At 40.9% G+C, this 23,670-nt stretch overlaps 1 protein-coding gene across 10 annotated transcripts in view; it reads right to left on the bottom strand.

Moving 5' to 3' along the window:
- Positions 1 to 357: 357 nt before the first annotated feature.
- galnt13 (UDP-N-acetyl-alpha-D-galactosamine:polypeptide N-acetylgalactosaminyltransferase 13) overlaps positions 358 to 23,670 on the bottom strand; it is a 40,749-nt gene continuing 17,436 nt past the window's right edge. For 4 of the 10 annotated variants that reach the window (XM_061792626.1, XM_061792635.1, XM_061792631.1 and 1 more), the window contains 7 exons: positions 23,157 to 23,337; positions 19,171 to 19,310; positions 17,898 to 17,996; positions 16,632 to 16,766; positions 16,447 to 16,476; positions 11,158 to 11,372; positions 6,052 to 6,190 (listed from right to left, as the gene is read on the bottom strand). In XM_061792626.1, the coding sequence (XP_061648610.1) occupies positions 11,187 to 11,372; positions 16,447 to 16,476; positions 16,632 to 16,766; positions 17,898 to 17,996; positions 19,171 to 19,310; positions 23,157 to 23,337 (771 nt within the window). In that variant the 3' untranslated portion in view covers positions 6,052 to 6,190; positions 11,158 to 11,186. Of the gene's footprint in view, positions 6,191 to 11,157; positions 11,373 to 16,446; positions 16,515 to 16,631; positions 16,767 to 17,897; positions 17,997 to 19,170; positions 19,311 to 23,156; positions 23,338 to 23,670 lie in introns of those variants that run through there. The other 6 variants (XM_061792627.1, XM_061792633.1, XM_061792628.1 and 3 more) reach the window with 4 other exon arrangements.

The raw sequence follows: 23,670 nt of genomic DNA, 5'->3' as shown, positions 1-23,670 counted from the left end.
ACAAAAACAACCTCACACTTATTTTCTTTATTTTCTTAATGCAGGACCTTCTTTTATGGCTCTGATGCTGGATCTCTGTTTTAAAGAGGCTAAAGACGCCAACCCTCGCCTTCTACCCAGCCCACATCGCACCCACTGGATTTCATAAAGAAAGCAAAGCAACAAGTTCTCAGTTGACTGTGAGCTTCTCTTCGAAAATTGCACCAGGCAAGAGCCAAGCGCCCGCACTCGTACCTGGAAGCTTGACCTTCCCAATGTTTTACCAACTCTGGGGTTGAGAAAAAGAAAGTTTGATATGCAGGATATCTGGAGTCAGACAGTTTGTGGAGCTGCCAAGTCAAAAGCCAGGAGAGATAATTGGTGAAAGCAAAATGGAAAATACTGCACCATTTAATCCAGATTGTCAGGCAAGGGGGTGGGAGGCAGGAGGCAGTGCATCTTGTCATCAAAAGGTACAGTAAGTGGTACTTGAAGTAGACACCATTTAATGGTCTTCCACTGTCCCTATAGTTGTACAAGGATAATCATTGTTGATGGGCAGATGCTCCTTTCATTTACACTTTTTAAAATATGTTTTAATCTTTAATCTTCTATTTTTCTCTAAAAAGGCAGACTGTACAATCAGGCAACATCACTTTGGGACCAGTACACTGAAACAATACAGCCCAATTATAATATCACACATTTAAGCAAATTTCAAATAAATAAATAAAATAAACGGGAGAGTGGTATGACAACAGTGACTGAATTTTGGTCTGTATGCCGAGCAGGCACTTAGCAGGGATTCAGTCTTTAAGCAGCATTCATTCATAAAAGATCACTGTGTTGTGAAATGGGTAATATTAATAGGTTCTAACAAAACCTACCTACAGAATAAAGAAATATTGTAAAAGGCACATTCACAGCTACTATTAAGTGCCCAATTTGAAGATGTGTTAGAATTCATTCTAAATTTCAATTGCATTTTTTTTTTTCAGTTAAAGTTGTACAGGGCGGCACGGTGGCCGACTGGTTACAGCGTCAGCCTCACAGTTCTGAGGTGCGAGGTTCAATCCCCGTCCCCGCCTGTGTGGAGTTTGCATGTTCTCCCCGTGCCTGCGTGGGTTTTCTCCGGGCACTCCGGTTTCCTCCCACATCCCAAAAACATGCATTAATTGGAGACTCTAAATTGCCCGTAGGCATGACTGTGAGTGCGAATGGTTGTTAGTTTCTATGTGCCCTGCGATTGGCTGGCAACCAGTTCAGGGTGTACCCCGCCACCTGCCCGATGACAGCTGGGATAGGCTCCAGCACGCCCGCGACCCTAGTGAGGAGAAGCGGCTCAGAAAATGGATGGATGGAAGTTGTACAGACTTTGTTTCTTTCACATGTATAGCGATAATTCTTCAGCTTAAATCTTCTGCTGTGCTGTACTACTGATTTTGAGGTGATGCGAAGTCCCAAGTGGGAGCTAGAGTCCAGAACTTGAATTAGTCGGACGGAGTTTCTGTGCTTTGCTGCCATTTTGGTTTGCAACAAAGTGGAAATGAGCTCAGCAGTTAAGTCTTTCATGTCCATGGGAGAACAATGTCTGTGTCTATGAACGTGGTAGTTACAGTTACCACAATTTTTAGTATCCTGAGGGGAAAAACAGCGGCATCTATTTTGGGACACACACCACAATTACCAGAGTTGAGGCCACTGTTTGATGAAATACGACATTTCCTTTTGTCTGAAAATAATGATGGACACCTGAACTTTTTTGTTCAAGTCTTCCAATCTGTAACAAAGTACAACATCTATAACCAGTTAAGATATATATATTTTTTTTTTTCACGTGTAATGAGAATTTGTACTACAGAGCCCCGGACATGACATGAGGGGGGAAAAAAAAAACCTTTTGTTCGCACTAACTACTACATCGTGTGCATGAACTGCTACTTTGTGGTCACAAACTACTACAATAAACTATTTCGTGCGCACGAACTACTACATCGTGCAGACGAACTATTACTTTGTGCGCACGAACTACCACCTTGTGCGCAGAAAATAGTTATTTTATACGTACGAAGTACTTGTTTGTGCTCACGAAATAGTTACAGGGTGTGCACGAAGTAACGCCGGCTCCAAACTGGACAGGAGGGTAAGCAAATCGAGCGCACCCTTCGAAGTTGAAGGTCGAAGCGAGGCTAAAGCTCGTAAGCTACACATTGGACAGGGATATTGACGAGAACATGATAAGAAAATAAACTTACCCTGAAGTCATCGCATGTGTCTTGCAGTTTCGGCTGCGTCACGTGCAGCAAGTCCGTAAAAGCGTGCTCGATTTGGTTACCCTCCAGTCCAGTATGGAGTCACCGTTACTTCGTGCACACAATTACCACTTCACGCGCACAATTACTTGGTGCGCACGCTGTAACTATTTTGTGCGCATAAGTAGTTTGTGACCACGAAGTAGTAGTTTGTGCATACAAATTCGTAGCTTGTGCGCACAAACCACTAATTTGTGTGCACGAACTAGTAATTTTTTTTTCCACGTCATGTCTGGGGCTCCATAGTATTCAGACTGACATGCTTTGCAAGATTTCTATCTCCAGGGCGCATACATTAATGACGTTGTTGATGTAATAATCAAATATGTTTTGGCAGACCCTCAAAATAATTAAAGGTACACAGGTAGACAAGTGGCAGGTAGCTACATGATTGCGGCAAAATGTTCAACGTTGCCTAAGGACAGCTGATTGACTGCTGACTTTTTGATTACAGTTGTGCTTTGGGGAGCTCATAAGACTCCTCTCTTCGATATGTTCCACAAAGTTTACGGTGCATCTCCTAGCAACAGCTACCTTTAAATGTCATTCAACCATTGCCATGGGAAATACTCACCCAGAGACATAATTTCGCCCAAAGTTCTGAGTTTTATTATTTTTTTCTGTCAGTTGGCTCTAACCTTTGTTTTTGTTTCCCTTGTTCCCTTAGGAGGAAGGAGGTGCGCACCTGGGAGTTATTGGTAATCAGCTCCCAATGAGTTTGCAAGATTGTTCCTTTTGTTCCTTTGTGTGATCGGATGGGACATATTTTCATTCTGCTTCTTGTCCCATGAATTTTGGGCCTTTTCCTCCCTCTTCTTTAGTTTTTGTTATAAACCCTTGGGATGCACCGATACCAATATCAGGATTGGTATATGTGCCGAGACTGTACGTTTGTACAACCCCAATTCCAATGAAGTTGGGACGTTGTGTTAAACATAAATAAAAACAGAATGCAATGATTTGCAAATCATGATCGACCTATATTTAATTGAATACACTACAAAGACAAGATATTTAATGTGCATACTGATAAACTTAATTGTTTTTAGCAAATAATCATTAACTTAGAATTTTATGGCTGCAACACGTTCCAAAAAAGCTGGGACAGGGTCATGTTTACCACTGTGTTACATCACCTTTTCTTTTAACAACATTCAATAAACGTTTGGGAACTGAGGACACTAATTATTGAAGTTTTGTAGGTGGAATTCTTTCCCATTCTTGCTTGATGTACAGCTTCAGGTGTTCAACAGTCCGGGGTCTCCGTTGTCATATTTTACGCTTCATAATGCGCCACACATTTTCAATGGGAGACAGGTCTGGACTGCAGGCAGGCCAGTCTAGTACCCGCACTCTTTTACTACGAAGCCACGCTGTTGGAACATGTGCAGAATGTGGTTTGGCATTGAAATAAGCAGGGGCGTCCATGAAAAAGACGTTGCTTGGATGGCAGCATATGTTTCTCCAAAACCTGTATGTCCCTTTCAGCATTAATGGTGCCATCACAGATGTGTAAGTTACCCATGCCATTGGCACTAACTAAGCCCCATACCATCACAGATGCTGACTTTTGAACTTTGCGGAAGGTTCTTTTCCTCTTTGGCTCGGAGGACACGACGTCCACAATTTCCAAAAACAATTTGAAATGTGGACTCGTCGGACCACAGAATACTTTTCCACTTTGCATCAGTCCATCTTAGATGAGCTCGGGCCCAGAGAAGCCGGCGGCGTTTCTGGGTGTTGTTGATAAATAGTAGAGTAGTAGTTGCATAGTAGAGTTTCAAGTTGCACTCACGGATGTAGCACCGAACTGTATTTACTGACATTGGTTTTCTGAAGTGTTGCTGAGCCCGTGTGGTGATACCCTTTACACATTGATGCCGGTTTTTGATGCGGTTTTTGGGATCGAAGGTCACGGGCATTCAATGTTGGTTTTCGGCCTTGCCGCTTACATGCAGTGATTTCTCCAGAGTCTTTGAACCTTTTGATGATACTATGGACCGTAGATGATGAAATCCCTAAATTCCTTCCAATTGTAACTTGAGGAACATTGTCCTTAAACTGTTCGACAATTTTCTCACGCACTTGTTCACAAAGAGGTGAACCTCGCCCCATCTTTGCTTGTGAATGACTGAGCAATTCAGGGAAGCTCCTTTTATACCCAATCATTGCACCCACCTGTTCCCAATTAGCCTGTTCAACTGTGGGATGTTCCAAACACGTGTTTGATGAGGATTCCTCAACTTTCTCCGTCTCCTTTGCCACCTGTCCCAGATTTTTTGGAACGTGTTGCAGCCATAAAAATCCAAGTTAATGTTTATTTGCTAAAAACAATCAAGTTTATCAGTTTGAACATTAAATATCTTGTCTTTGTAGTGTACTCAATTAAATATAGGTTGAACATGATTTGCAAATCATTGTATTCTGTTTTTATTTATGTTTAACACAATGTCCCAACTTCATTGGAATTGGGGTTTTACATGTACTCATAGAAATGCTCCGATACCTCGACACCGAAACCTTGTTGAAATGCTTGTTGATCCTACCAGTAGCATATCCATATAATCTCAAAGATTAAGGCATGTAAATCTAAGTACACACCGACCTCTAAAGTGAAACTGTGAATGGCTCATTAAATCAGTTATGGATCCTTTGATCGCTTCACTGTTACTTAGATAGCTGTGGCAATTCTAGAACTAATACATAACATGCTTCATTAAAAGTTTTTGTAAAGTAAAGTAAAGAGTAAAGAGAAGTAAGCGATCAAGCGGTGTGATTATCACTTCAGTTGTCCTGCCACGGTTTTAGTTAGGAACTAAAATGCCTTGTCTTACAGGCTACATTAAGGGAAATTTGTTGCAAGACTGTAAGAAAAACAAACAGTTGGATATTTGAAATGTCAGTAATGAGAATTTGTTACTCTGAAAAGTGTTATATTTCAGTGAAACTTATGCAATGTTCAAGAAAACTGAGTTTTTTCATCACAATTGCGAAACGTAACGACATTATCAAGTATCGGTACTTGGTATCATCGAGTACTGAACTGTAAGTACCATGTCTAAAAAAGTGGTATTGGTGCATCCCGAATAGAGACTGTTGGTATATTACAACAACGCTCAGTTACATCTTTGGGGTCTGACCTTGTTACAAACCTTAAAACCCAAACTGTTTTAGTTCAATATATGTATATTCGCACATCAAAACTTATATAAAATATAAGATGATATATCATGAGCATTTTTTTTTTTTTTTTTTTTTTTTTGAATTGTCAAACATTGACATGGGTATCTGCCTTCAATAGCCCATGTTCCCTGGATAATTAACAGTTTCATTTAGCTGCAAATCACTGATATGAAAGAAGGATGATTTACTTTTACAGTACATCAACAGGGATTGTGTTGTTTAAAGGATCGTACCAGGACATCAGTGGACTCAAAGTCTTGCACACTGAAACACAGATGCTCCTTTTTGTCAATGTCCAGCAGCTAAGCAGTGGTTTTCCGAGCAGTGTTTGTACAGCTAGCTGCAGATTTAATTGCCAGTTCTGGTGCTTGTTATGTAGCCCGAAGGGCAGCATCTCTTGAACCTGAAGTGAGCTGTAAAAGGAAAATCCTCCAAAGTGCAAGATGACCAGGTGCTACAGGGTTCTCTATAAATGATGACGGAGGCAATTAGCAAAAGAGGAGTAAGGCTGGAGCCACCTGATGAAGGCGTGGAGAATCTGGACTCAGTGATAAGACGACAGAATGGCCGAGGAATCATAGACTCAGGGTCATGTTGCGGAGCAGCCATTGCTGGGAGCGGCTTCCGTTGCAGTCCCTCAAGGTCGGGACCATCTTCTCCTCCTCCAACAGCATGTCCAAACACTGGTTGCTGTTCACGTGCAGCAAGGTGAGTCTCTGGAGAAAGAAAGAAAGAAAGAAAGAAACAGCCGTATCATCCATTCTTGCATTTTTAACCCCTTATTCTTTGCGGGGTTTGCGGGAAAGCTGGAGCCTATCCCAGCTGACTTTGGGTGAAGGGCAGACTACAGTGTCGGGGACAGAGAATTGCGAAAATCCTCAAGTAATTGACAATTGCCTATAGATTCCACAAGCACAAAGCACTTTCTTTGTATTAGACAAGGCTTTGGCCTGACTAAATGAAGCTCCTCCCCTCACTTGAACATAGTTCCTTGGCCCCAAGATGGCACCAAAGCAATATTTGAACTTTGGCCTGAGCACACAAAAAAAGCAAATTTCTGCAAATAATGGAAGATAGGTTCCCCCCAAAACCCGTAATTAGGCAAATTAGAAAATGCCGACCTTGGATTGGTCGCCAATCAATCACAGGAAAAAATAAAACAAAACATTTTTTTGTTTTGTTTTTTGATACAGCCTATTCAAGCCAAGATGCATTAACCCTTTGTCATGGGTGCTCTTCTGTACAAACTGCACAGATAGCGAAGTGGGGGGACCAATAGCACTGTCCCATTGAGCTGGTGCCAGTACTGGTTCAGAGCTAGAGCCAAAATTAGTAGGTTTTTTTTTACTACTGCAAAAGCACCCACTTGGATCTCTCAAAACTGGTGCCAGGCTAAAAATGTTTTATTGGTCCAGAGGGACGATTCCTTTTACATCAGAGGCTGGAGGCAGTGACCACAGGTCCCTGGCGACAATATTCAGCCCCCTTTTTAAATGAACAAGCCAGCAAACCTTTTCCGTGTGATACTTTAGAAACAGAGATGCATATGGTGGTAGGGTTGTGCGATATGGCCAAAAAATAATCACGGTATAAAATGAATCCCTTTATGGTGACGGTATACATCACAATACAAACAAGGATAAAGGAAGTAATTCAGAATTTTTGAAGTGTAGCTTATACACCGCCATTGAGGCGACGATTAGTGAATTAGAGTAGCGGCTCCGCACCTTTTAAGGACAGTGTTGAAAATGACAAAAATTACATTGGATTTTTTTTAAACCATATTGCGATGTGAAATAATACATGATCAGTGTTGGGCAAGTTCCTGTTCTATGCGAAAAATTTCAAAGTTCCTTTCATCATTCCAAAAATGAACTACTTCAGTTCATAGTTCCTAATTCAAAATTTTGAACAAAATTCACCAGTCCAAAAACGAACTATGTCATTGTTGGTCATACTGGCATTTCATTTCCCCATTGTTGCCACCCATTCAGTCCACGTGGTAGTTCCAGAGCAGAGCGGACGGATGAATGTTCTAAAACTACACTATCAAGGACAACTAAATGCAGATATTGCCATCAAAAGCCCCATCAGTCTTGCTTTTGTTTTAGTTTAATGTGTGGCAAAAGCAAAAAAAAATTAGCATCAAATTTAGGATTCTGCATATGTTTTGTTGTTATGTGTTGTTGTTTTCACAAAAAGCTTGTTTTCTCCACATTTTGGTCAGAAACCGTTTATGGTGAAACCAACCCACGTTCTATTGTTGATAACTAAAGAACAGAAAAAGATCGAAACAAACCTATTTTTCTGGTGAAAGAAGAGGGTCTACTCGAGGCTCTAAAAGGGCTGGCAATCCAGGGATCTCCTCTTTTGAAAATGGCTAGCACTGAATCAGTTAATAAGTGGTTTATTGTTGTTTATTAAGTGAATTTAGCCTCAAACTCTTTTGACCTCAAGTGTCACATCTTCACAAGATCATGCATACAAATGGACTTGCTCCTCCTCATCCAGCCTCTCCTTTCTGCTGTATTTCTCGAACATGCACCGGAGGAGCCAGAGGACGGAATAAGTGCTTTTAAAATGTCCAGACAAGAAAAACAGAGCTGATGTGATGAGTCAAACCTAAGCGCAGCATGATAATGTTCTTCACGTCATCTTGAGCTCAGGGACCCACGAACAAGCTGAGCGGAGCATTTAAGTGAATTCGTAATTCACTATTTCAGTCCTCACCCGAGTAGTTTCACTTGACAGAATCACAAGCAGTGCCTCTGCTCAGGAAAACAATTTGAACAAAAAATCCTCAATGTGGAAGACAGACATAGTTTTGGCATTTCTGCATGAATGCACTTTTTTGTTTTTTTAAGTCTCGGAGTTATATTGACTTTTTACAATCTGTACACTGGTGTAAATATCATACAGAGTGCATACTACTATGCAACATAATTGGCCAATAAAGTTGATCCTTATTCTTTCTGCAGATGTGAAGAAGTGGCATTAACACGATCAAACTGGCATTTAGATTCTTCATTAAAGCGAGATTGTGCCTCAACTGTAGGAAGATGTTTTAAACCAATGCGGACACAGAGACACTCAAGCTATGTTTGCACTTGGGTCATAAAACACCTAGAGCCTAATTCCTTTCTGCCGAGATACAAAGAAGTGCACACACATCATGAAGTTCACAGCATCTTTGTTCAAACCGAAGAACAAAGAGATCAGGTGTTGTACACCTGCCGAATAACCCTCTCCCCCCTCAAAAACTAAAAAGGAGAATAGCACTTAGTAGAACGCAGATGTCTGCTTAGGTTCAAAAAATGGTGTTTGTGATTGTTGGAGTCACGACATTGTGGCAAGTGCCAGTTTCTGGAATCAGTCCTCTGACATCAATGAGGCAGCAGATGCCAATGATTTATATATATATTTTTGAACTAAAACAACAACAAAACTACTAAGGTTTTTGTTGGGTCTTTTGCGAGCCTGGAACAGATGACTTGCATTTCCATTCATTTCGTTTTTATAGTTACGAGGATGGTCATGGAACAAATACTTGTATTTCAAGGCATCACTCACTTGATCTTAATCGTGGTACCGTGACATCCTTTTTGTTATGTATTTTAAATAAAGAAAGATGGGCATTGTAATGTAGAAAAACAAACGAGAATGTCAAACAAATAAACTGATTTTATAAAGTGTAATACAGTTCTATACGTACTGTAGTATCTATCTATTGGATGTGTGCCTTTAAGGGGCGTGGCCTGGCAAGTGACATCAGGGGCTGGAATCGGGTCGGCCAGTTATTGTGCGTGTGAGCGTCTGTGCTTGAGTTGCGGGCTACAGCAGCTCCTTGGGAGTGTCTTGATTTTGTACTTGTGAGTTCGACTGGTTGTGACGTTCAATAAACTGCTAGACGGTGTATCGGCGACTGTGGCCCACACACGAGGGCATCACATTACCTTCACTTCATTGGAGTGGCAGTGTGTCTGAAGCTCGCTCATAAATCAAATTAAAAAAAAGAATTTAAAAAAACTCGAAAAACTCGGAAGTTGGGGCACTCATAAGGTAGCAATGTATTTGAACCCCCCAGCTACTGTTTGGGACAAAGAGTCTGCATGTCTATGAGTGCTTTGAAAGTGACATTGCTTCCAGAATGTGAATTTTTTTTTGTAATGCTTTTTTTGAAGGATTTTCTCCAATAATGAGAGTAGTTTGCTAGAAATGGAAATGGCTCGGGAATACTGCAGCAGATGGGGAAAAAAAATCATTCTAGGTTTTAAAAAAAAATGTGAGTGCCCTGTCCTTTGCTCATCATTATTTCATGTCCCCTCTCGGGTAAGAGAAAACTCTCATCTCAGCCTCCCGGCGAATCAAGCCGTGTCTTTGGCGCATGCGGCTGAATGTGTCCGCAGCTGAGACTGGTTTAATTAAATGAGGACAGGTTCTGACCATAAGCCACAGCTGAGGAACATTATCCTCCTTCGCCCGGCAGCTCACAGGACCCGCTGAAAAAGCTTTCCGTGTGTAACGTGCGGCTTGTGTTGACTTAAGAGGTGCGTTGCTTTGAGGGGGAATAACGAAACGACCAGTTCCTTTGTCTCTCCGCGGTGACGACCAGCAGTCTCATTTGTTCTAATGGCACAGCGCTCCTGTGTGTACAAGCTCTGGCTCTGGCTATGGTACAAAGAACTAAGAGTGAAAAGCAATCCAGGCCATCAAACAGCAGGTCACTTGACGACTGCAACTCTGACACACACTAGCAGCAGTGGGAGATCCTTACCCAATTTACCCAGCCTGGACACAAAAACGTAGCCAGTGAAATTGCTCTTTCCATCGTTTTTTTTTTTTTTTTTTTTTTTTTTTCCCCTTTTAACGGCACAACAAAACACCATTCAGACTCCCAGTACCACAGTGGGGGGTAAACAGAGCTGGATAGACACCTGGCTGGAAAGACAAAAACAGACAAATGCAGCATGTAAATGAGCAGGCAGAATGCTGCTGATAATTGGGATTTGTGGGTTTTATAACGTGTGCGTGGCGTACAGTGTGCACAGCTGCTGCGGGCCAATAGCTGAGAGTCCTGAAGGGCCAGGTCCACAAAAGGCATGGTTCAAAATGAAGGATCACTTCAAAAGAACTTGTAAACAATGGTCAGCCCCTTTCAATCAACCTCACACGCAAACAATAATGAGCTAAAAATAAACACGCTCCAGTTGACAGCAAGTGAATTTTCAACGTTAAATATTTGTAATGGAAAACAAATGTCAAACGAGATCTAATTTAGCGTGAAAACCAACAAAGGGTATTATGGATACTATTTGTCATCGCTTGATGTGCCCCTGTCCCTGTTTACAGGCCTTCTCCCTGAAAGGTCATCGGTAAAGGCTACTTAATGCTTCCTCAAACCATCAAGCTCACCAAAACAGGCTGTGCAGTGATTTGTTGTCATTACAAAGACCAACGTGAGCACAAATCAAACTATAGTGGACTCTCTGAATTCGATTGGTTTGGTGACTTAAATTGAAAATAGACAGAAAAAGAAAGGAAGAAAAATTTAAATCCAGAACCCGAACAAAAGGGAGAACGAGAACTGTAGGTCGCTAACTCAAACTAGTATTGTACTCTAACTACTAAGACAAACGACTACTGCTTGTACTCTACCAAGTCTTATCTCTCCAACAGTGCTCACCTCAAAAGCCCTCCAGACCAGGCTGAAGCTTAAAGAAAATAATCAGTGGGGCTGTAGTAGAGGCGCCTAGCGACCTCCACCCGTGTGTAGTTGTGCAGGATCCAGGCCTGAAGGGGACTGTTGTTACAGTACTCCACAGTGGGGCCAAAGGTGCCGTCCTCGAGGCGGCTGATGGTCAGACATGACTGGGTGATAATGTGAAGAAAGGTGTGCTTCTGCGGCGAGCAAAAGGGAAGGGAAGTTGTTGTTAGGAAATATTCACAGTAAATATTGAGATTGTTTGGCTTTTTTCTTCTTTTGCATTCAGGGATAATTTAAAGCCATCAATTTAAACTACAGAAAATGTTAGAATTAGGAAGAAGATTTTATTGTCACTTTTGGTGATAACACAAATAGCCTCATGAATAAAACAATCAACCTTTCTTTACATACAGGATGTAAAAACATGCAAATCACAATGAAACATAACTAATGGACCAAAAATTCGAATACATTTTTTTTAGCGTTTTAATGGCTTTCTAGGCAAACAACACAAATGTCACGGCCGTTGGAAGTTAATGTGTTATTTATGCAAATCTACTCTCTACAGGGGTTAATTGGAAGGATTGGTGTGTCATTGAAATGCTATTTTGAAATGATTGTATGCACTGAACTGTTGGATGTAAGCCTGCTGTAAATAATCTTTGGAAGTCACAGACCTCAAGGGATTAGGCTACGCCTTCATATACACCAGCAGCTCTAGGGAAATATTCATTTAATGCCTCCTTACTTGGTTTTCTGGGAAAGCGCTTGATGTTAAAGAAAGAGACAGACGAGGGGTTTCGTGGCATTTAGACTGTCTCGGTCATCAACTCCTCTTGTCTGCTTGGAGACCAATGTGCTTGTGTGTGTGTGTGTGTTTCTCCTGAGGAGTCGAAATGTTGTCCATTAGAGCTGGTTATTGAGAAGAAGCTAATGATTCGATTGAATTGCAATTACTCAGGTTGCGGTTCAATTCCATTTTGATTCTCTGCAAATTGATCCGATTCAATATTGATTTTAATGCTTTGATTTTGATTTTGTTGTGCTAATGCAATGCTTTAATTCTACCTGGCAAAGCTTACCAAAGACCTTAGTTTTGTGTAGTTGCTGTGTTCTGGATTTACGCAGGAATCCAAAATGACCCCAGACGTCAGATTTAAAAGTTGGAGGCGCTGGCTTCATGCTGGTGCTGCTTGCTTTAGTCGTCATCTTGTTGCCTAGTCAGTCGAGTGTTAGGTGAGGTGATTCAGAAGATTTGCTCAATCACTATTTATTTGGGTATTGCAACGCATCGATTAATCTATATTTTTACACACCCCTAATGTCCATCCATTTCCACTTCTTGGGAGAAAAACTCTCTGTCGAATATTTTTAATACAATAATTTTGACCGTTAATTAAAGGCTCCTGTAGAAGGATCATTTCACTGTCCTCGGGAGTCCAGGTGCGCTTCATGGGGGTTAGACTCCTGTTTACTTGCACACAAGTTGAAGTCGTGTCACTTGTATCTCAAGACGCCACTGTATAAATTAATATGAACTTTCTAGCTGCGACTATAAATAGCAGGATAGAGATGATGCTTCCCCCTTTACTTGCCGGCTCTTGCCAAATGAGCTCGCCATGGTCTACGCTTTCAAGTGGGTCACCTCTAAGTCATTCGAAATGTCCCCCATGCACACATCCGCTCCAGGTTTGTCACTTACCAAGCGCTCAAATGCTTTGCGTCTTGGACATGGCTGAAAGCGTCTCTGCTGGGGCCTGGACCCATTTAGATGATATTAGCAGAACTTAGTCTAGCATGTTATTCAAGATGGGGGTGCGGAACCATCATGATATTCCAGATTTGGAAGATAATGCGTCTGCTGGTGGTTGAGCAACAGCAAGAGGATGAACGCTGAGGGGCATTCTCACCATCAAGGTGCTACTTGAGAGATCCTTTCTCACCTTCAACACACTTTCACAGTCCACAAGACGGATAAAGCCCCTGTGGTAGCAAGCCTAGCTTGGAAATTATTTTCATAGTTTGATAAAAACCAAAAATATGTTAAAACTCGGAAAAATACAGGTAGCATATCCCAAAGCAAACCTTCTTGAACCAAATCAAATGTAAAGATTTTCTTCTTTTCTTTATCTTATTGATTAAATATTCTTAAGGGAACCATATTGGCTGAGAAATATCAATAGGCTCGTGGCAAGTTCTTTTCGTGTTGTGAGGGAAGTAGAAACAAGAATGATTTTCTCAACAATCAACTTGTAGCCTACTGTCTAAAGACAACAACATAGCAATAGGAAGTTAAAGTCAATGCAACACTGGCATGGAAACATGACTTGAAACAATTCAGATAAATCCTCACGTTGTTTTAAAAAAGAATATTCCAAAAATAACAACTGTTCATTTTCTCCAGGATGAATCAAAGAAATATAGTCAAATCCCGACAACTGTTTGCATTTTGTGCCAGCTCCAAAATAAAATTCTCTAACCATACTTGTCCGTCCTTCTTTATTTATATGGAAATCGTTATGCCCTCCCCATTGTGCAACAAATGTCAACGTTCTCCCAGGAATCATGCTTCTAAAAATAGTCTGCATTCTAGTGTTCAATGCTCCAAGCCAAGGAACATTTAATACTACCTTGTGCCATTTCAAAAAAGCTCTTCTACACGTGTCTGGTCTGATCAATCAAAGTACTTGAGGGACCCTTGTGTCCCTGCTCCTATGGCATGCAAAATATCAAAGTTCTTGTGGGACTTGTGCTGTTGTTTTTTTCCCCTCTCCCTGTAGATTTGATGCCAACTATAGACAATAGGTGACCGATAAATTCAAAGTAACTTTAAGTGATTGAATTGTGACCCAAGGCGAAAAGAAAGTAATGAATAGGAATAGAGAAAAGTCTGGTGGTCTTGCGAACGTGATGAGCAAATGGTTAATGGAGCCTATTGCATTCAGTGCAAGATTCTCTCCACCATTGATATCTTGTCAGAGTGTTGTGAGAGTGCTGTGGAAAATTATCCACCTCCATCCATCCATTTTCTGAGCCGCTTCTCCTCACTAGGGTCGCGGGCGTGCTGGAGCCTATCCCAGCTGTCATCGGGCAGGAGGCGGGGTACACCCTGAACTGGTTGCCAGCCAATCGCAGGGCACGTAGGAAAAAACAACCATTCGCACTCACAGTCATGCCTACGGGCAATTTAGAGTCTCCAATTCATGCATGTTTTTGGGATTTTTGGGATTTTTGGGATGTGGGAGGAAACCGGAGTGCCCGGAGAAAACCCACGCAGGCACGGGGAGAACATGCAAACTCCACACAGGCGGGGCCGGGGATTGAACCCGGGTCCTCAGAACTGTGAGGCTGACGCTCTAACCAGTCGGCCACCGTGCCGCCCTGTATCCATCCACCTGTTCCCATTCAAACAAGAGAATAAGTCATGACCCAAATTTTACTCTGTGTAAGTACAACAGGAAGGTTAAAAAAAAAAAAAAAGAAAACAGCACGAAAAAAGAAAACAGACATGTTACTGTCTACAATCTTTGCTCCAAACATGTCCCGGTACTTTATAGGAAACACAAGCCATGCATCTCCTGTGTTTGAATCCTGATGTAACGCTTGCTGGAAACACGACTGTCGACTTGCTCAAAAAAGGTAACACAAGCGAAACAACAAGTGTCTATTGCTAAAGCTTTAGAACCTACAGTGCCGCTTAAGATAAATATCAGAAAATAAACAGTGCAGTGGGAGTATATATTGGTAAAGATTTTCAGCACCTTTTCTGTGGTCGAAGATGTGCAGTTTCATCACTTCATGGCGTGCACATTTCAGCGACGTTTTAATTCCCAAGTGTAATAGCTGGATTAAGCGTTGGTCAATTGGGCATGCCTGCAGAACTGGGTGCAGGCAAAAACAATGACCAATTGACCCATGCTTAATCCAGCTGTTACACAACAAAGTCGCTTTTTTGTTTACATTTTGGTACGTTTTCGCCATATTTGATAATACTGTATTGTCAAGTGTATACAATTAGGTAAGTAATTTTCAGTACACTACAAAGTGCAATTTTGACCAAAAAAACAAAAATAGACTTAAATTTAAGAGGGGAAAAAAAGTTGTTCTCTTGATGTATGAAACATTTACCAAAAATGAGGTACAGACCGTACAGTGGGTTACCTGTACCGTCCCGACACTTGCTAGTACATTTGTGAGTAAATTGAGACAAGATCATCAATATTCATCAGTATTTATACTTTTTGTGTCATTTCTGTTTGCTGGTGTGTGGGGATTTTTTTCTGTTGGGAAACACTTCTCTACATTGCTCTCAACAACCTTTTTGAAGATGTTCAAAATGCTATTCTTTAGTTTTACCTTGTGTCTGTTTCATATTCAAAATGCACGTCGACCTTGATGAGCATACTTGTTTATGGTCATTGCTGTGGTCATACGTCTGTCTCCACGTTAACAACAAATAAATGGACTACAATAATATTTAGTGCGGAGGAAGGCCTAGTGTGACAGTCTTAGAACTTTTATATTATGTCCATAACATTGAGAGATACTAGGCAATCTGTAATTACACGCAAAAAAACAAAGCAAATACCACTACAAAAACATTTTCAAAATTTTAATTATAGTCATTTTTCAGAGAAAAATGTCTCCAGTGCTTTGAAAATCAACCCATTTTGTAGTTTCATTGTTTATGCACACGCACACACACACACACACACACATATATACATAAGAATTAAACATGCATTTATTAATGATAACTTTCTAGCTTTTTAATGATGTATGACTATTGATGCCTGCACTCTGTACAGTAATATAACAAATCAGGCTTGGTGCATGTATACATAACTAAATTTATTATCTTGGTCCATACGGGGCCTTAAAATGGCCAATAAACCATCTCCATAAAGTTACACAAATATTATGAACAGAAAGGATATTTTTACAGCTTTCCATCATGTAAAACGTCTTTTAAAATTAAAGTCATACTCAATTTATACCGTACTCTGTTGTAAGTATTGACGGAACTAGAATCCTGGACATATATTTAGAATTGACACACAAAATGGCAATGCATGACGATAAACACTTCTCTTCATTCTAAAGGAGCACAGGCTTGCACTGAGGGCTGATCACATAAATGATAAATGATCTAATCTAACCACCACCAACACTGCACGCAGTGCTTAAGGACAAATATGTCCCTATGTAGGAATCACAAACAAGCACGAATGGGAAAACATCATTCAAGTGATGGCTTCTACTGCTTACCTCAAAATCATATTCCCATTTGCCAACATACTGGGTGAACGAACAGAACACACAATAGGAAAACACAGCTGCTCCAGTCAAATGTGTGCTAAAATACTGACATACAGCACCACCTGGTGTTCAAATTCCCAGGAAAACACATTGTCAACCTCAAGACAATGCAGGGAAAAGATCCCATTTCTTACCTCGGCATCGTACTGAAACATCTGATTGCCCTTCATGTGGTGACACTTGAGCATGACGACAGGCCCGTTGAGACGCGAGACGTCCAAACAGAGGTCGTCTGTGCGTATTTCTTTGTCCGCCGTATATGAAAACACCTGAAATCAAGTCCGCGAAAAGCATCAGCATTGTCACTTTTATAGTTTATATCCATCCATCCATTTTCTTCACCGCTTATCCTCACCAGGGTTGCGGGCTGCTGGAGCCTATCCCAGCTATCTCAGGGCGGGAGGTGGGGTACACCCTGAACCGAACCGATCACCGGCCAATCGCAGGGCACTTCCTCCCACATTCCAAAAGCATGTGTGTTGGGGCCAGTGATGTGAAATTTTTTTTAAATGATTATTCGATTGGCTGACGACCAGTTCAGGGTGTACCCTGCCTCTCGCCCGAAGATAGCTGGCATAGGCACCAGCACGCCCACGACCCTAGTGAGGATAAACTGTACAGAAAATGGATGGATGGATGGCTTATTCTTCCAATTATCCCATTGACTAATCGAGTGATCGGATTAACATTGATTTTGCATTATTAAACAACAAAATGTGCACGTGTGGTGCAGGTATTATTATTATTGTCCAGTTGGGATCACCATCCTCATGTTCATGCCTGGTGAGTGACGTGGGCGTCAGTGAATGAAGGAAGAGTTGGCTGTTGTGAGCTCATGTTAGCAGCTGGCTTTTAACTGGCTAACAGTTAGCCAGGCTGGCTGTCAGTTGTGACCATCATGTATGAATGTTTACTAGGTGTTTATTTTGATACCGTTTGTTCAATAAAGCGAATAAAAGCTCACCCGAAGCTGTAGACATATTGCACTTTATTTTCTTGTTTTTTTTTTTTTTTTATTATTGTGAAATGCTCCTAAAGTTTCAACATTCTGTGTCTCTCTCTCTTTTCCTGCTGGCTCGCCACCATCGCGCCAACTTATTTCTACACAGAGTGGTATATGTGTCTCCAGTAACATTAGTCCATGGGGAAAAAATGAGCCCTGCGGCTTTACTGTAATCAAATTATTTGAGTGATCGGAGTAATTGTTGCACGGAAGACTAAAAAAAATTAAGACGTGTGACATGGCCGTTTGTTTATAGGCTATGTGCCCTGAGTTTGCCAAGGATAGACTCCAACTCACCCGAATAATGAGGACAGGCACTATAGAAAATGGATGGATGGAGTTGAAGAATTTCTGAAACTGAGTCTACTTTTTCATGCATGCAATTGTTTTTCCTCACCTGGTTTCCACCCATGCCGTGGCAGTTGAAGAAGCCAACTTTCTCGTTCTCCTTTCGTCCCATGTTGTCTACGCATTGGTTGGTCTCAACATTCCTGATCTGTCCACATCAAACACAGTTACAAATGATTGTTGACTCTTTACCCAGACAAACAGCATGGCTCAGGTGGTAGAGTGGTCGTCTCCCAACCCAAAGGTTGTGGGTTCGACCCTCAGCCCTTGTGACCATGTCGAAGTGTCCTTGAGTAAGATACACAATGAGGAGAATGAGGAGAAAGTGTTTGAGTATCTTGAAAGTAGAAAAGCACAACACAAGTGAAAGCCCCTTTACCATTTACAAAAACAATTGGACATTGGTCGTTTCTTTACACACGCTTTCCTGGCTACTCGCAACATTTCTGGCTCCTGTCAAAACTGTCCTGGCAAATTTATCCCTCCATGAATACATTTGGAGGCAAACCACTGTCTGATTCCATTTCAGAGATGCTAAAATCATGTAGAGTGTCATCAAACTACGGCAAACTAGGTTTTTCATTTTCACCAGGTGACTTTTGACAATAGAAATCTCGGCCTGTCACGTTTGCCCAAGCTGTCTCCCTGCGTTGTCTCACGTTCATCCCGTTTTGTCCTTGGTGGCCTGAAACAGGGAACTGAAACTGCCATGGCCACAGGGATCATACTGTTAAACATAGCCTAAGATTGGCTAGTCAGCATTACTGTATGTATACCTATTATGCCACAGGAGAACAACAGCCGACCGATATAGTCCGGTATAGAATTTTCACAGACACCAGTACAGGAATCTTGCAGGATTAAAGGCTGATTTCTGACACTGCCATTTAGTTTTACAGTTAGTTCTACGTGCAGTAGGCCTAGAAAGACATATTCATGCAACAGTCATTACATTGACAGTAACATTAAACTTTAACTGTACATTTCGCAGCCACCACTGTCTTTTTTACATTATTCCAACAAAAAAGATTTGGTCTCTCTACAATGTATAAATGCATTTTATCTACAGAATATAACAAGTACACAGCATTTCTGCGTAAACATGCTTGGAGCAATACCTGCTTACTGTACATCCCACTGTTTGTTTATCACACAAGTACAACCCAAACACTTGAGGAGGTTGGAATTCATCGGGTTTCTTTAAGCCCTCCTCAGATGCCATTTGTCCCAAAGCAATAAAGTAAGCAAAGACGTGATACACAGCACAGCGAAGCATTGTATCAGCCGTATCACGGGAGATCAGAGGACAAAAAAGCTCATACTTCCCCAAGCGAGTAATATCTTCTTGGGATCTGGGAGTCTGGGTAGATGTTCTCCAGATACCAGGAGAAGGGTCTGCACATCAAGGCCCCGCGGAGGGCTTTGCGAGAAGAGACGTCCCCGTAGTTCACTCGCATCACTCCTGCAGGCACAATTAAAACTTTATTGAGTCGGTGCAAGGCGACGTACTCCGTTGTGAGATGCTGGCTGACTTTCAAGTTGTTCTAATTCCAAAACAATTTACCCACCGGAAAGAATCTAAAGTGAGTTAATTCATTTCAGGCTCAGCTTTATTGCTGTACAGACTACTTACTATCCTTTAATTAAAGATAAATGACAGACACATAATGCATAGGGAACAAGGAAATGTGTACAGTGTGATAGTGTCAGCTTGTGGCGTTTTACAGGGATTTCTGGAATTAACTCATTCACTGCCGTGAACGTTTTTAGACGTCAACATATACTACCATCAACATATATACAGTATACATCACGTTTTTTAACAGGTGAGCCATGGAGGAGGGTCTCACCTAGCTTGCCTGTGAAATTTTGGTTTGGTAAATCAGTTTAATGATTAACAGATGAGGGAGAGAAATGCCAACACATTGAAAGTTGGACAAGTTTAAGCACCTCACACTCAAACAGAGTATGTACTGTATGTATGACATAAATAGAGTATGTGTCGTAATTAGTAGCTGTGTGTCGCTGTCGTGAGAAAAGATGACGACGTTCATAGAGTGAATCATGAAGAGCATGTAAAAATGACACCGATGTTCAACTCAAGCCATGCGGGGAGTTACCATTGCTCATGGTGAGTTTCTTAGGTGTAGATCTGTACATAAATAAGTATTTTGCCATCCAAAGCCCTTTCTCTGTCTTGTTTTTGTTGTTTTAAGGTTTGAGGTGTCACAAAAGCTCAAATAATGGCATCAAAGTCACTGTTCTGCTTGAAGTATTTCTTTTCACTAAAATATTACTTTCTACGCATTTTGGTCAGAAACTGGTGTTTTGGGTGAAACCAACCCATGTTCTACTCATGATTACTAAAGAACAGAAAAAGCTAAAAAAAAAAAAACTTTTTTTTCCAGTAAGAGAAGAGATTCTAGACTATCTTTTGGTAGGTTTGGTGCTTATATTGTCACAGAAAACAATCTTCCGTGGGTCTTGAAAGATCACTGGTACCCTTCTGTGTTGAAATTACAAAACAAAGCTAAAGAACACTTATGGAGTCAATCATTCAAGGACAATATACAGCATTTTCCCAAAATGTGTATCAAATAAGTTAACATAATATTAGGACGAGCTCTTCATTTCAAACAGTGCAGTTGTACACCATTCGAAGCTATCCATCTATTCGTTTTCTATCCCGCTTGTCCTCATTTGGATCTGGGTGAGTTGGCGCCTATCCTTGCAGACTTTGGGGAAGAGATGGGGTACACCCTGGAATGGTCGCCAGGCAATCGCAGAGCACATATAGACATATGACCATTAATTCTCACATCTACAAATAAGGACAATTTAGAGTCTTCAATGAACCTAACATGCATGTTTGTGGAATGTGGGAGGAAGCCAGAGTACCTGGAAGAAACCCACTTGAGCAAAGACAGAACACGCAAACTCCACACAGGAAGGCCAGTCGAACCTCGAACTTCAAAACTTTGAAGGCAGACGTCCACGACCACTGCAAACTACGACCCCAATGCCGAACACGTCAATTTAATGATGAGCTCTTTCATTCTCAAGCAGGGTTGACGTGCGAGTGACAAATGACACATTTTCTTTTACATTGCAGCAAGTGTTGAAAATGTGTGCGCTTTTTATCTCAATTAAAACCCCATGATGCCCCAGCCTGCAATTGCTGAGAAAACTTTGCAAAAAAGCTAAAAACCAAATTTAAAAAAGTGGAATGTTATTATTAAGGTAATTAGTCTCTGATTAGCAAATCGGTGTCACAATTCTGAAGTTGGAGGTTCGAATCCCGGCTCTGGCCTTCTGTGTGTAGTTTGAATGGTCTCCCCGTGCTTGCATGTGCTTGGGTTATTACTTACGATAAATACATTTACAAATATTTAACACAATATTTTTAAATGGATAGGTAAAATTTATTAATTTACTAATACTTCTATTTTACAATAAATTAATTAACCAAGTATTGTAAGATGAATAAAAAAATTGTGTACATGTAAAATAATTTGTTTTAGTAATATATAAGTAATTCAAACATTTAATCAAATGTAATACTTAAATGTATAGATAATATTCTTTTACTAATATTTTTATATAACTGTTTCCAATGAATTATTTGGATAAATTTAATTTGGAAAATATTTCTTTTACAAATAATATCATTTTATTATTTACTATAAATACATTGACCAATTATTTAATGTGATGATTTTTCAAATTTATAAATTTTAGGAAAAATCATCTAAAATAACAAATATTCTAGGATCTGGGGGCCGCACTTTGCCCACCCCACCCTAAATTGTCCATGGGTGTAAATGTGAATGTGAAAACTTGTTTGTCAATATGTGCCCTGCGATTGGCTAACAACCAGTTCAGGGTGTACCCCGCCTTTCAAGGCACCTGGGATAGGCTCCAGGTCAGCTCACATGCGACCCTAGGGAGGATCAACGGTACAGAAAATGAATGAATTAATAGTCTCTCTATTAAAGATATACAGCGCAGTGCATTTTTCCTGTCAATGCAAACACAGCATTCTTTAATACCAACATCTCACACTTTAATCAGGGCAAATGAAATTGTAAATCAACTCAGATAAAAGCAATTAAGGCCACACACTCTTTTTCTCCCCCGGCTTCCCAATTCCTCTCTCTCTCGCACGGTCTGAATTTGTTCCGAACATCACATGTTGCACATGATGAATAGCCTCTTTGATTCCAAAATCACCGGGGCAGTGCAGGGACCAGGACGCATAGACACTTTTCATAGAATCACGAGGCGCCGCTCCCAAACTCACATGCAGTATTCCCAGATTGTTCGCCCTAAAGCCCAGTGGAACCGGTTAGCGATTGAGGGGCCGCGCTGTGCAGAAACGCTCATCCATCATACCACCCCCACCTGCAACATTGCCTGCTAAGGTGAAGTAGAAAGGTTGCAATTTGCGCTGTAAGATCCGGACGATTTACTGATGATCCCTGGAAGGTCGGCCGGTATCTAAAACATTTAAGTGGGGTTTTCCTAGCTGGAGGCTAATCACATTAGCGAGATGGGGGTTTGGGGGGGGCGCTCTTCTCACAGTCGGCACGGTCAGATTGTTCGTGTGTGCTTTTAAGTCGATGAGCTTTGTCGTGCCCGGACGTTGTTGCCAAGTACGGTTGTTTACTGTAGCGGTCTGACTTCATGTTAATCCTGTTTCAGGATGCAGTTATCGAATATTTTTAGAATTGATTAGCGCATCGATTATTGAATAAAAATGGATTTTGCCTCATGAAACACAATATTTTGGGGGAAAATGTAACTGAACGAGGCTCATCACATTTTTTTCTTGATTGCTATGTTTTGTTTAATGCCTTAGTTTCATTTGAATCCCATTAAAAATAGAATGTTTTGGTTGATCTCTCATATTTTCTGAATGGTACCCAACTTACAAATTCTGACTGGGTATGTAAAATTGACTGGGTATGTAAAATTATGAGCCCAACTGTACTGTATATATTAACAGTAATGTTTGTGTATTTTACCAAGTAAAGCACTTTTTAAGTCCTCTGTGAAAAGTGTTATATAAATCAAATGTATTTACTTAAAACAGGATACTTGGGCTAAAAATCTTATGAGATGTAATGAGAGAGCTGTGTCAAATTTCGGACTTTACAAAGATAGCACTAATTTTTGATTGACTCTGTGTAAAATGTTAATAATGTGTAAATTACAAATGTGAACTAACGCATACTACGATGCAGTGCAGTTGTGCACTGGAAACTACAACCAAAAAAACGGAGCTTTATAGGACTCTTTTGGTCTGCACCTGGTGATATGATATAGAAGAAATCTTTGAAATCATCCATCCAGACTTCTGCCAGCCGCCTGTTGTTTTTGTTGATGACTTGGCCCGTTCCTCCGGGGAAACTGTAAGGAGTAGCCTTCCGGAACACGTGGCCAACATGGGAACACGTGACAATCTCCAAGGAACCGCCGCACTGCCAGATCTGAACAGATATAGGGACAGTATAGATGCATAGAAGGCTGAAAGAAACAGTTTAGATAGACTTGAATTGGCAATCTTCAATTATGCATCAGGCTCTGTACTACATTAGTCTTTATGAGTTTTAATAGTAGTAGTACTAGTACTCGTAAGTCATTCGGTGCTCCAACCACTGCTGGTCGCACATATGGGGATATACAGCAGAAAAGAATAAACACGCATGCTAATGTTAGCTTAGCTCGTTTCTAGGCCGGAACACTGGACACTTCAATATTATACTCGACGTGTTCACTCCCACTGCAGTAATCTATTTTCTCGCTTTACTCTTTAGACGTGG

The sequence above is a fragment of the Phyllopteryx taeniolatus genome, chromosome 12, assembly GCF_024500385.1.
Source record: "Phyllopteryx taeniolatus isolate TA_2022b chromosome 12, UOR_Ptae_1.2, whole genome shotgun sequence".
NCBI classification, from domain to species: Eukaryota; Metazoa; Chordata; class Actinopteri; order Syngnathiformes; family Syngnathidae; genus Phyllopteryx; species Phyllopteryx taeniolatus.
This window is presented reverse-complemented; position numbering and strand designations above follow the sequence as displayed.